Source organism: Paralichthys olivaceus, chromosome 1, assembly GCF_024713975.1.
Source record: "Paralichthys olivaceus isolate ysfri-2021 chromosome 1, ASM2471397v2, whole genome shotgun sequence".
Classification (NCBI taxonomy): Eukaryota; Metazoa; Chordata; class Actinopteri; order Pleuronectiformes; family Paralichthyidae; genus Paralichthys; species Paralichthys olivaceus.
The window spans coordinates 25,268,605-25,281,964 of record NC_091093.1 but is presented as its reverse complement, the minus strand read 5'-3'; the positions used below and the strand labels follow the sequence as shown (position 1 = coordinate 25,281,964).

The window sequence follows — 13,360 nt, the reverse complement described above, 5'->3', positions numbered from 1 at the left end:
CACATCTCACTGCAGAGATTAAAGATAAACTCCGGAGAACGTCTGGACCAAACTGTGCGGAGATTCTCCAGAGTTCATGTCTGAAAACCGCTTTAAGAACAGAGACGAATGCCGTCCAGCAAGGTTCTAATGAAACGAAGACACACGTGTTGATTCAGATGTACGGGTTCAGGTTCGACCAAATAAAGACACAAATTCACACAACAAATTCTCAAACAAAGCCACGTTGTGTTTAAACATATTTTATTTGTGCAGGTTGGAATATGCGCCAACACTTATAATTACAGAAAAGGTCAAAATCAGCCAGTCAAAAAACAGGAAATAACAGAGAGAGAGTCACGGGAGGTGATCTCTGAAGAAAGCAGACTGAAAGTAAAAAAATAATAAATATTCTCACTGATAAGGCAGATTCGTATTTCAATGAGTACAATGCCAAACAAAAATAAAAATGGGTTTTGGAGCTTATTGTCAGATCTGTTCAGAAACATGAAATGATTTGTATTTTTGGTTTGGTAGCAAGACGACATTAACATTTTGCAGAAGGAAGTGGCCACGAGTCACGACACACTTTACATTTCACACTCATTTATTAGTATGTCCCAGATTGTAATGTGTTTAGCTTCAGACACATTTAGGCTAATTTAATGTCAGGTGGCTTTCTGACAGATGTATTAACAGTATGATAGAACATGACTAACCCAAAGTGACAGTTATATGAATATAACAATATATGCAGTAAAATGCAGAGTACATGTTCTATTCATTGTGGATCTATTGGAAAATCTACAATGATGTATTTTAGTAGCAGGAAAATCTTTAAATCTGAAGATCATAAATTATCTGAGTAATATCAATATCGACATTGCACACAGACGTCTTTCCTAAAGTATATTTATTTACACAAACTTGAGAACTTTGCCTCAGTTTCAGTTTCCTGAGGCAAATGACGGCTCTAATGAAACACGTAGATACGAGGGAGATCGTGCTGTAAACAAACAAACAGTGTAACTGGAAACACAAACTGAACTGCGGCTGTAACACAGAATGAAATCGGCTGAAATAAACACAATTATAAAAGGAACATTTATTATAAAAAATAATAAACTACTGGATGTGAAGAGGCATTAAAATAAAAAAATACATTTACCGTAGTCTGGGACCGCGGATCAAATAAAAAAAAGAAAGTGTGTTTTGATGAGTTCTGAGCTCAACCAGTAGAGGGCGCTACAAGGCATTTCAATTCTACGTTATAAAACTTCTTTGACCAATTAAAGGTCATTTCCACTAAGTTGGTGAACTGTGTCCGAATTCCGTCCCACACACAGCTGATACCTCGCACAACAAAATGTGCGTAGACGGATGACGGATAAACTGCGATGATTTCTTTTGGCAAATGAGTCTTTTGAATTGAGTTGGAACTTCCTTCAATTCGACTTTAGGTCCTTAGTTCATTTTAGCTTTATCACACTGATGTTTGCTCGAGTGTTTTCCCATCAGTTTGGTTTTAATAACTTATTTGATGATGATATAAAACACGGTGAAACATCAAAAGATGGCAGCGTCGGCATTCGGAATATTATTGTTTGATAGAAGGAGCCAGAGACACGTCGGCCATCTTTATTTGCAGTCTACGATGCTTACGTGAATGCACTGTGCAATTAAAACAAGCTTAGAACTGCAGATTACAATCATTTCAAGAGGAAAGTAAATGTTAATTTGCTAATGATAACTATTTCTGTAAATAAGAAAATAGATTTTAAATCCTGCCCCTCTGTAGACTTGGTGATTTAAACTACGAACAACATGGCTGAGGACACGTGTGACGTACAAACGTGTTCTCGGTTGCAGGTGATTTACAGATAAAGGCCGGAGATTAAAATCTACTGTCCATGTGTCAGAGCGGATAAAACCACAACTAACAGGACACTAAAGACACTGCACATCTCATGTATAGTAAAATGGGGCCATGGGCCTTTTCTGCTAATGCACTGCTCTTACGTGAAGCTTTCAGCATTGCTCACGCTATAAGTGCCACTGTAGGTTTGTTTACTTTGCCTTTGTGGAAGTAATGGGATTTAATTGCACTTAAGCACGACACATTTCACCGGCTGCACGCAAACACCTGCTCAGATCAATTCATTTTAGTCACTTAACCCATTATGTCCGCCTCAGTCATATAATTCACCTTTTGGCCCCTCGGTGATCTTTGGTGTTATGTGCGACACACATTTAAATTTTATCACAACGTCAAGCGATCTCACTGGCCACTGCAATAAAATAACAGTTTTTTGGTGATAATGTGGATAAAATAACTTAAATGTTGGGTTTTGGTTCCTGTTATGCTTCTGTCTGCAATTTCTCCACATCTCGATGGTTCAAAAACAAAAAAAGCTAATTTCTGCTGAATGAAAGTAAAGAATTGTTTCAGCAGATCTTTTTTCTCCATCAGCTCATTTGGCCGCTTTCAAAGTCAGGTTGGCTGTACTGGTGGAAATAAAAGATATGCGACAGAGTTAAAAACTGGTTTAAAGAGACAAAAACCCTGGTTCCTCTTGAAGACTGTAAATGATAAATAGTTCGGATCGTTAGCTTGAGAATCGAAAATAAGACGGGATTTGATTCCACTGTAACGCTGCAGCGCTGCTCAAGACTCACCGGTACGACAACCTCGCAAGGTTGGATAAAAATGTTCAAGAACAAACATTAAAAAACTAAAAGAAATGTTTTTGGCACCTAAAAATTTTACATTAAAAGTTCAATTTAATTCAAGCGTGAAATCTTGGTGTAGTTATTGGACTCCAAGAAAAACATGCATTATCATTTTCTGTGCGTTAGACGACTGCAGTTCATCAAGTCCTCACTGACACCAGGAAAGTAGAGCACATAACACTGCTCCTTTAATCACTGCACTCGCTTCCTGTGGGTCAGTGGACAAACTTTCAAATCCCATTACTTGTCTATTAAACACTAAATGTTCTCTGGCCTAAATAAATCTCTGATATATTTGTACATGGTGAAGCATCCAGAGCCCTCAGGTCATCTGGAGCAGGTTTATTCACTGACAGCAGAATCAAAACGGGAGTGAAGCAGCTTTCAGTTTCTATGCTCCTCGTGTAGAACAAGCTTCGTTAAGAACCTGAAGTCAGCTGAAACTGTTGCTCCTTTAAAACACTCATGTTTTCAGTGGCATTCGCAACCTTCTTTAATATTTAACTAGGTGTTTTCATCATTGTGATTTATAAATTTAGTTTTAATGTGCTCTTTATTCTTATTTAAATTTTTTTACATAATTCTTTGTCTCTGTGAAGCAATTGGAATTGCCTTGTTTGTATTGTCTTTTTAAAAATATATATTTCCATGCCTCTACAAAGCACGTTGAACTGCCTTGAGTCTGAATGGTGGCCTACGAATAAACTTGCTTCGTCCAGGAGCGGAAAACAGGGACATCTTTTTAAGATGGGGGGATAACAAATGTTTGCTGAGGTAATAAATTAAACCAGTGGAAAACCAGGCACACACATGGGCATTTACTCACAGGCAAAAACCATAACATTCACTAGAAGGCTGTCAACAGCAAAGCACAAGATGGTTATTACAGAAGCCACCCTTAAAAAGCAGATCAAACTCTGCCAGCCTATTGCAGTGCTTATTAAGGTGTTTATTGTCACAGCTCCTTTAAATGAGGACCACTTCATTCATCAGATCGAGACGCTCACTGCATTTCTGTGTACTCTCAAAAAACGTGGGGATGAGGCCGCGGCTGGAAACCCACAAAAAGCAGAGATCTCTCTGAACTCGCTGGACGCGGAGTTTCATATTCGCTTCAGAGAATGAGGGATCTTCATTGTCGCATGTGGTGCATGAGTGCTGTTAAATAGAGACTTACTCACATTAAGTATTTAACCTCTGGTGATTTTCGTCCGTGTGCATGAAGTCACCTGCACGGTGCATGAGGACTCGATCCTGAAGACTTTGATAAGTGTCCAAGGTTAGGGATCAAAAGTCCAGGTCCATCATGGGCGGACAGACAGCAGGAGGACGTCAGACACGTCCCTGAGTCTGCTGAATCCGCCTGTCCTCCAAGCAGCGACAGACCCACATGGACACCACCTCTGCATTACCGTCATTATACTGTACGATGAAGGAATGCTCCTAAAAAGTGGAGAAAGACCTGAAATCAGTTTTATTTAACAAAAACAACTGACACTGAACATATTATGCTCATATGGTTCATAATTTAAATGTGTGTTATTAATTATTAAATTATTTACCAAATAAAAACCAAGTCAAGTTGAGTTGCAGGTTGAGTTTGGTGATAATGAACCTGAACTTCCTGGTACTTAGATCTAATCTGTACCTTATACCTTTTTCAATTCATTTAATGAAATGTGTCTTTTTTAAGTTAAATCATTTTACTATTTCAAAAGTACAGATAATGATTCACGTAATATGAATGAATCTCTCTCGGCACTTATCTTATTCCATAAATGACCTTCAAAATAAATGTCATCTATGCCAAAAATGAACGGAAGTAGCAGTAAAACACAAGTAATGAGATTTCTCATAAAAACTGAGAAATGTATATTTTAACGGCCATCACAAAATGTTTATACCTATTGTGCAATATTATTTTTATTATCAAACAGATTGGAGCCACAAACATTATTACACTGCCGTATGACGCGTGTTGTTCAGTTTCTTACTTGTATAATTATTCTAAATCTTGATTCCAGAAATAATAATAAAATACACATAACCTCAACAGGAACATCATTAAACCATCTTAAATATTAACGACCAACAGATTTTGTTTTAAATGCAGAACGTTTAAGTAATGGGTTATCAGGGCGTTTTGAAGAAATATCTTCAGAGTTTAATGATCGACATGAGTCATAACAGATCGTAAAACTGGCTCAGTGATAAAACGCAGCAGTGGCACTTACTAACTTTGTCAAAATCCAAATAGCAATATTTCGAATAATTTCTCAATGACCCACAAACAAATACAATCGATTAATTTGATTGATTTCGATCGACAGTGCCGATAAAGGAGCTCTTGAAACCGCACGGTCAGTCTGCTGATTGGTAGCTCATCAAGTTTGTTAACCGTCGCAGCGTTCACTTGTTACCGCTGCACCACTTAAACAGAGATGTCACATGTGATATCTCAATGACAACACTTCCAATCACCAGCCTCATCTGGGGGGGCTTTCCAGACCAGAGCCGGGGGTCACAGAGGTCACAGAGGGCAGCCAGGGGTGATAGGGGCGGAGCCTACAAATGAGACAAGCCGACCGAGGCTGACCATGAATTTTATTTGCGGTGTCTCAATGTCCAATTAGATGAACAAGCCTGCAGCTGGCCAGTTCAAATGAACATGTCAACAACGATTTCAACGATATCGGTGCCTAACAACAAGAGACCGTCACTGTTGTACACTGTTAACAGGAGCTCAGCTCTAAGTGACAGATCAGGCTCCACAGAGGCGTTCATGGACAAAGACTTTTCCTGGGGTGTTGAGGGTCACTAACTGGAACAAGAGCCATAAATCGTCCGGGCTGACGCAGTTTCTAGGACGATCTCCGCTCACACCACATGTATCGATATTGTTCTATTGCACGTGTCAGCCAATCAGCAACAAAAGCCTCGAATACAGAAATGTCAAATTTATGAAATGAATTTTGCTTTTGAAAGGCTTTCAGTCAGTTGCAAATGAGCAAACCTTATGAACACGAAAAGCATGTCGCACTACAACAGTGGCATAGTTTGACTCACACCTGACGTAGAAAGTGACTCCAAGGTGAGCAGAGTTGTTGTCAGCTGTTTCTTCTGGGGTCAGACAATGTTAAATGCCCCCAAGCATCATGCAAACTGGTGCAGACAATGTAAGATTAGCAACAAAGTAGGACAGACCCAGTACTGACGGTTCACTCTTCCCCTCCTGAGATCCTCCTCGTCTATTTGCAGTTGCACAGAAAAATATGATAAACTGAAGATCGAGTGTATAAAATGAAATCACACGAGGGATCAACATGTTTTTAGGTTTTTGTATTATTAAGATTCTTTCATAAAAACCTATTGAAATGAAGAAGCTGGACTATCGTTTGACTTCACAGCTCACTGCTGTAACTTTTGAGTGTTCACCACACGTGTGTTGTAATTTGATGTTTCAGAGGAAAACGACAACACATTCCAGCGTTTTCTAATCCTGCACAAACTGTAGAGATTGTGAAGGACCGGGGGGGAGCCCCATCAATCCTGTTGTCCTTCTAATGGGCAGCTGGGGTTAACACAGTCTGAGGTTAATTACTCTCATATCTGTGTGCGTGTGTGTGTGTCTGTATGCAAGTGTGGAGTGGACGCTCCTGGGTGCCTCAATGTGCTGAATACCCATCTCATCCATCATTCTTCTTTGCCTCAGTAGAGCGCGAGTGATACAGAAATAAAGAAGGAAGTCCGGAGTGATTTTTTTTTTTTTTTTTTCTAAGCGCTCCACCTCTGCTCCAGAAATTAACCCTGACAGGCCGGAGACATCCACTGAAATTTGACCTGGATGAAGGTGTGTGTCTCATCACACCAGACAAACACGCATAAACACATTCATGCAGACAGAACCTTTTTCTACTGGAAGTAATTTTGTCAAAATAAACTTAATTGTTCACAGTCCATATTTCCTTCAGATGAATTACTAAATCACACATAAAGTCACTAATAACAAGAAGCAACAAGATATATATATAAGAAATATATATGTATATTTTGACTAAACAGTCCTGTCGTACCTGACTATTTAACTCCTGTATAACCAAGCAATATTTACTCTTTCTGTGTCATAGGTCACATGTCTAAACTACTAGTCAAGTTTTAGAACTCTAAAAGCTGCTCAAGTCCAGTGAATAAACTTAAATTGTACAAAGGAAAGAACCAAACTGCAAATGCATTAAAAATCAAATCACGCCTACACGCCTATTAATAAAATGTCCTGCTACTGTAAGTATGACATGTAAAAGTACTAAACAGAGTAAATAACTGCTCCTTGTTGTGTCACTGAACGTGTTCTGACTTTCTGCTGAAGCAGTGTGTGGACAGAGGTGAGACGGGAGAAACACTCATTTAAAAGTTACATTAATCACCGTCTGGCCACATCAAAATGGGATAATCACCTGAAACTACTCTGCTCAAATAGAAGCGGCCAGAAACCCAGGGGAAATTCTACCTAACTCTTTAATTGTTTGAAGCCTTTGAAGGGTCTGTTTAATCGAAGATTAATTTATGCAATTTTAAATAACACTACGTATGATTAATACCCTCAGAAGAAATTAAAAGCAGTTTGAGGCAATTATAACAAGAGACTGGTCACCACCTCATTAGAATAATGTTAGAAGAAACATGGTGTGTGTGTGTGTGTGTGTGTCTGTGTGTGTGTGTGTGTGTGTGTGTGTGTGTGTGTGTGTGTGTGTGTGAGTGAGTGAGACAGAGAAGAGGGTGAGGAGGTAGATAGAATAACTAGGGCTTTACTGATTTACATGCTAATCACTGGCTCCCTCTGGAAACTGGTCGCGACTGGGTGGTGTGTGTGGGTACGAGTATAGAAATTAGTGCTCAGGGAAACTTCTCTTACAGGTATTTCAACTGTGTTTATCTTACACCTGAAAAAATAAACCTTGTTTTGATAAAATCAAGGATACTGGATTTGAAAAAATGAATTTGTTATCCCAAAATTGAATTTCTCCAGGATTCAAACATTGAGGGATGTTATTTGGACTCCTGCTATCATTCAAAATGTCGTGACTGAACAGGTGCTCAGCAGTAGTAGTCCCAGGATGTGTGAATGGGGTTCATGTCAATGAAGACCCAAGGGTGAAATGTGAAAACATTTGGCAACAAAAAGGAAAGTTTAGGGGGGAGGAGACACCAGTGTCAAACCCAAAAAAGCTGCAAGGATACACAAGTGTGACTGTGAAAATCCTTTTTGCACATGTAGCGACGTTAACAAACCAATTCCTCAGACACCAACACTGCTTCCAAAGTTTGAGTCAGTTAGATAATTGTCAATGACACAATCTTCTGCCCAGGAGTTTTTTAAGCTCAATACTGAAGTATCATAAAAAAAACTAACATGATATGAAAGCCAAACACAAAGGAAAGCTCCGTCACTGTTGAAGAAATCAGATTGCAAAAACTGCAAAGAAGAATAACAACCAGAATGATTTAAATGTGACGGTTACGCAACTGTTCCAGGTCTGTCCATCTCTCTTCATTTTCTCCACTCACCCCAAACCGGTCAAGGCAGATGGCCGCCCACATGGAGTCCGGTTCTGCTTGAGGTTTCTTTCTGTTAAAATTGAGTTTTTTCTCTCCACAGTCACTAAAGTGCTTACTTGTTGTGGGAACTACTGAGTTTTTCTAAGATGTTGTAAAGTTTTAACTTTATAAATCGCCTGAGATACTGGATGTTGTTATTTTTTGCGGTATACAAATAAAACTGAATTGAACCAACTGCGTTCTTCATCCAAGATGGAAATTTTAACTAAATATAAGGACAAATATGTCACTTTATCAACAGTCCACATTACGTCTCATGTCATACATGCATCACTAAGTCAGTCCATCAGTAGAGGACATCAAAAGAAAGAAAAAACTATGACACTAAATAAACTACACAGATAACTGGTGTCGACATGTCATGATGACTGAATAAAAATGAAGGGAATTATTTATGTTAACTGTTTGTTAGAAACAAACATCCACAGTTTATGATACTGGATCTATCAGTGGTCAAAACTGTGTGTGTGTGTGTGTGTGTGTGTGTGTGTGTGTGTGTGTGTGTGTGTGTGTGTGTGTGTGTGTGTTTGTGTGTGTGTGTGTGTGAACAGTCGGAGACAGGAGGGCTTCCTTTGTGAAAAACCGAGGGACTCATCTGGTGTCTCCAGGGTTGAAAAGGGGGCGAGGGAATTTGTGCGCGTGTCTGTGTGTGCATATGAATAGAAAAGCAGAATAGGAGCGCTGCATTGACAAGGGTGCTAAAAGGCTGTTTGAAGGCTGCTGGCTGGGGCGCGAGGGATGACGAGGGAGAGGGAGGGGGAGAGGGAGGGGGAGGGAGAAATGAAATGTCCATCAAATCACAATCAAAGAATATAAGGGTGAGGGGGCCATCACTGTTGTTCTTCTTCTCTCGTACATAAATCAGGATAACCTGAGAACATATATCAAATGTTTGCGTCAACAAATTAACATTTTTGAGGCTTAATGTAAAAACAATTTTCTCTCTTTCTCGTCTTAAAGCTTAATAAATAGGCCAAGAACGCTGCATACACTCGGCTATGTATTGATGGAAAAGGGGGAGGAGAGAGACAGCCTGTTTAGAACCAAAAGCAAGAAACCTCAGACAGGATGGGTCATCACCAAATACCTGCCGCTAACGTCCTGGGAGCGGGCCAATGGAAAGTCTCCTCGGCTCACCCACGTCATTAGCTTATGATGACAGGATAGTGTGTCCACAATGAAAGATGCATTAGTAAAAGGAGAGAAAAACACACTCACTTTCCTCTCTGATGACTCATCATGCGATTCTTTACAGAAGAAGGGACTTAGAAGAAATGGGAGAAAAGATCCTCTACTGACACAGGAGAAGCACTGAGATTGATACGCTCCAGACGGGGCTCGGTGAGAGATTCTTCTTGATTAATTAGAGTCCAACAAACTGACAAACGGATTATGAGTCATGGTGTATACCAACCGGGCTCAGATCAGCTCCACGCTTCCACTGGTGTTGTGTGTTTTTTGCTGAGGTATCAAATAACGAGCCACTGATTAATTTGACACATCACAATAAACTCACATGCAAAGCGCAGTAATTGGCAAGTTCGAAAGCTAAAAATTTAATTACCAAACATTGTGACATTTTGTAGTCCATTCAAAATGGCTTTTTAAGAGACACTAACAACTAAGCATATTTCAGAAAAGCAAAGAAAACGGAACAAGTGAATTGGGTTTTTATTAATCTTCTCTTTTTTGTCTATAATTTATAATTTGTCGTCTCTTTTTAACTCTGTCAAGGAAGTTGTTTTTATCTGTTAGTTAACATAATCAAGCAAAAACTACTTTATGGATGACCACAAAACCTGGTGGAGCAATGCAGTATGGGTCAGGAGAGAACCCATACAATTTGGGTGTGGATCTGGATTGGATACAGGATTCCCCCCCCCCCCACTTGGGATATAGGGTATTTTTCAACATTTTTATTGATTTGACCTGGAAATAAAGATCTGCATCTGGTCAATCTAAATGTGGCCTCATAAGTGTTGTGCGTTGGTGAGGGTATGAGCTCTCTAAGTGCCCTTCTCAAATCATCAATGATACTGTCTGCTGATACACAGCAACAGTTGTTATTCAATGACGTCAGGGACGGCTCGTCATTGTCTCGCCTCAGTCATGGAAAAAAAAAAAAAAAAAGGTTGTTGACAAACATATTTAGTCTCAGTCTTTGTTAAAAAATTCAACACTAGTTGTAACAGACTGCGTCAAGCTTCAGGGACAGAACCCATCAAGAGCAGGCATGCAATCAAACAGCAGCCCTTTAAAGAACGTCTAATAGGCTCAAATCCCAGTGACAATAACAACATCAATAAAAGCTATACCAGTGATTAGAGAAACCACATGCTGAAACCTGATGAGCAAACTAGAGCTACCGGTTGAATAGTATGGTCATAAAATAACATTATTTGCTCAGTGTGTACACTTGTGTGTGATTTCCCACATTACCTACCAGGAGAAATGAGTTGCACAGATAAAAACTGAGAGCAAATGGTCGCACTTTCTGTACAGCAGACGAAGGGGGGAAAGGGGAAATGTGGCAAGGTGCATTAACATACAGATAGAATAGGTAAGAGTTTTAATGTACTTGGGAGGCTGGGGGAATGGGGAGGTAGAGGGAGAAGTGGGGAGGAAAGAGGGAATAAGGAATAGGAGGAGGAGAGAGAAAGACAATCAGCAGGCTGGTGCCACAGAGGCAGGCATCCATGACCTTATATTTCAGTTCATCACGGGCGAAGGAAGAAATGAAAGGCCTACAGGAGGACAAAAATATAGGTAAAGGAAAGACGAGAGGGGTCGAGGAAAAGAGGGAGTCAAAAAAAGACAAGAGAGAACAGTGAGAATTTAAATCAAGAGCACAGAGATCGCAATGAATGTGAATAAATTGGGGCAGAGTGGGAATGTGGATGACAGTGCTAAGAAATGTCACCGTGTGAGTTACGATCACCTGAAGCATTTCAAAACTACAAAGATTGAAAAGCAGCCTATATGGTTGAACAATATTGTGATGAAAAGATATAACTTATAAGATATAATAACACTGATGCTTTCCAACAAAATTGAAGAGGAAACAGCAAAAAAACCCAGAGTCGATACTTTATACCACGTGAGAAGAAAAGAAGAAAAACTTCTTGTTCATCAAAGCAACAAATATTCTTTGCGGGCTGTGTGTACATGTTGTGTACTCATACATCAGTGAAGACAGACTCATTCAATTTATCAGACCTTTCAACTGATTTGTTCTGCCAAGACGATAGATGTAAATCCAATAAAAATTATCATGCACAGAAACCTTGCACTCGGAGTCCTATGCATTTTATTTTTCTATCTACTCCAAAGATTTGCAGTGGGAGATAAAACGGAGACAAACATTGAGGTCCTCTCACTCTTTGAGAAAAGAAACATTGGGTCCATCCAATCCTGACCAATCACTTCCAAGTCTATTTCAAGATATCTGTGGTCCAGATTTAAAAGGAGAACACATCTCCGTGATCCAAGACACAGTCTAATTGAACCTGCTCTGAGAACTTCTTCCTCCTGTTCTCTGTTGTGTCCAGTACGATAACAGAAAAGAAGACCCACTCTGAATAATGTTGCTCCTTATTTTTCTGGTGGAGAAAAACTCCCCAGATTAAGTTCTTTAAGATAAAATGTTCCTTTTTTTGTCTTTTATTCGACAGCTCCCATCTACTTGCACACCGACTTTAAAATTTGTGAAAACTTGCAGGAGAACTGGATAACTGGGTTTACAGGGGTCCTGGATAAAATGTGTTCATATAACAGATGATAAATTGACCATTCATTGGTGAAGGTCTTATATTGTCTGATAAGTATTGGTAATAGAAGTTTGATGTAACCATTGTCCTTTTTGGGTTTGAATTAAGAATTGCTTGTGAAACCAAGTACTGAGGGACAGAGGAAATCACAACAACACACTGTGGAAAAAGAGTTAGTGTACAGCTAGGTAAGTGTAGTTCAGTCTCATCAAGTATGATTGTATTCTTGTTCAAGGTATGAGGACAAATGCAGTTAAGATGATATGTTAGTTGTTCCTTCAGCCAAACTAAAGGCCTTCACATACTGTCTGACATGAAGACACAGTGTATCAAACCTAATAATGCCGGCAAATGGATATTTTAGGATGTGAGGTCCTGCTGGAGATGTCAGGGCCACATCTGAGGAGGCACAGGAACAAACCAGGATCCTATCGATCCACAGCAGCGTCTCAGCTAAGTTGTTGTGTAGCCAAAACTACAATAGTGTACAGTGATTACAAACAGAAGCCCCAGTATGGAAAGAGAATGAGAAAGTGTCAAACTATCAACATCATCTCCACGACAATCTTTTTTTTTTTTTTGAAAGATTCACGCAAGAATGAATGATTTGAGTAAATGGTGTCACAAACTAGAAAGGTACTCAGAGCAGTCACCTCACCAAACCACATTTAAATTCACTGCACCAAAATGCCCACAACTCATAAATATCAGTCCCTTAAACATGCCTCATTCTTTTTTTTTTTTTTTATCCAGACCCATGAGTTATTCTCTGAGAAATAAACCAAAACGTTGCAAATATCACAATGTTGAAGAAAAGTGACAAAAACATTCCTGGAACCGCCCCCTGATCCGGAACTGCAACAAAATTTAACGGGTGCTTTCGTAACCGATAGCACATCTTTCCACCAGGTGTAGTGGAAGTCCGACCAGCAGTTTTTGCGATATACTGATAAATAACAGACAGACAAACAAACCAGTAACAATGGAAGTAAAAATTGAGCAGCAACTTCCTCAAAAACAGTCCCTCACGCTCTCGCTCTGAAGAGAACCACTTTTGTCCGGAGGCAAGAATTCCCAATGAGTGTCTCGACAACATTCCCCTCTACTCCCCCTTTGTGGTGTGAGACTGAGAACATACAATCTGTTAGCAGGTCTGCATTCACACCCTCCAGCCCCGCAACACAATCCTTCCCCCGTCCTCTCTCTGTGGACCCGACTGTCGCTGTCCTTGGTGCTGACACAGAAAACCGAGCATGTTGCAACTCTTA

At 39.8% G+C, this 13,360-nt stretch overlaps 1 protein-coding gene across 2 annotated transcripts in view; it reads right to left on the bottom strand.

The window, feature by feature from the left end:
- Positions 1-226: 226 nt before the first annotated feature.
- Positions 227-13,360, bottom strand: part of map2k5 (mitogen-activated protein kinase kinase 5) — a 51,711-nt gene continuing 38,577 nt past the window's right edge. The window contains exon 22 of one of the 2 annotated variants that reach the window (XM_020099552.2): positions 227-4,152. In XM_020099552.2, the coding sequence (XP_019955111.1) occupies positions 4,042-4,152 (111 nt within the window). In that variant the 3' untranslated portion in view covers positions 227-4,041. Of the gene's footprint in view, positions 4,153-10,914; positions 11,070-13,360 lie in introns of those variants that run through there. The other variant, XM_069529345.1, reaches the window with a different exon arrangement.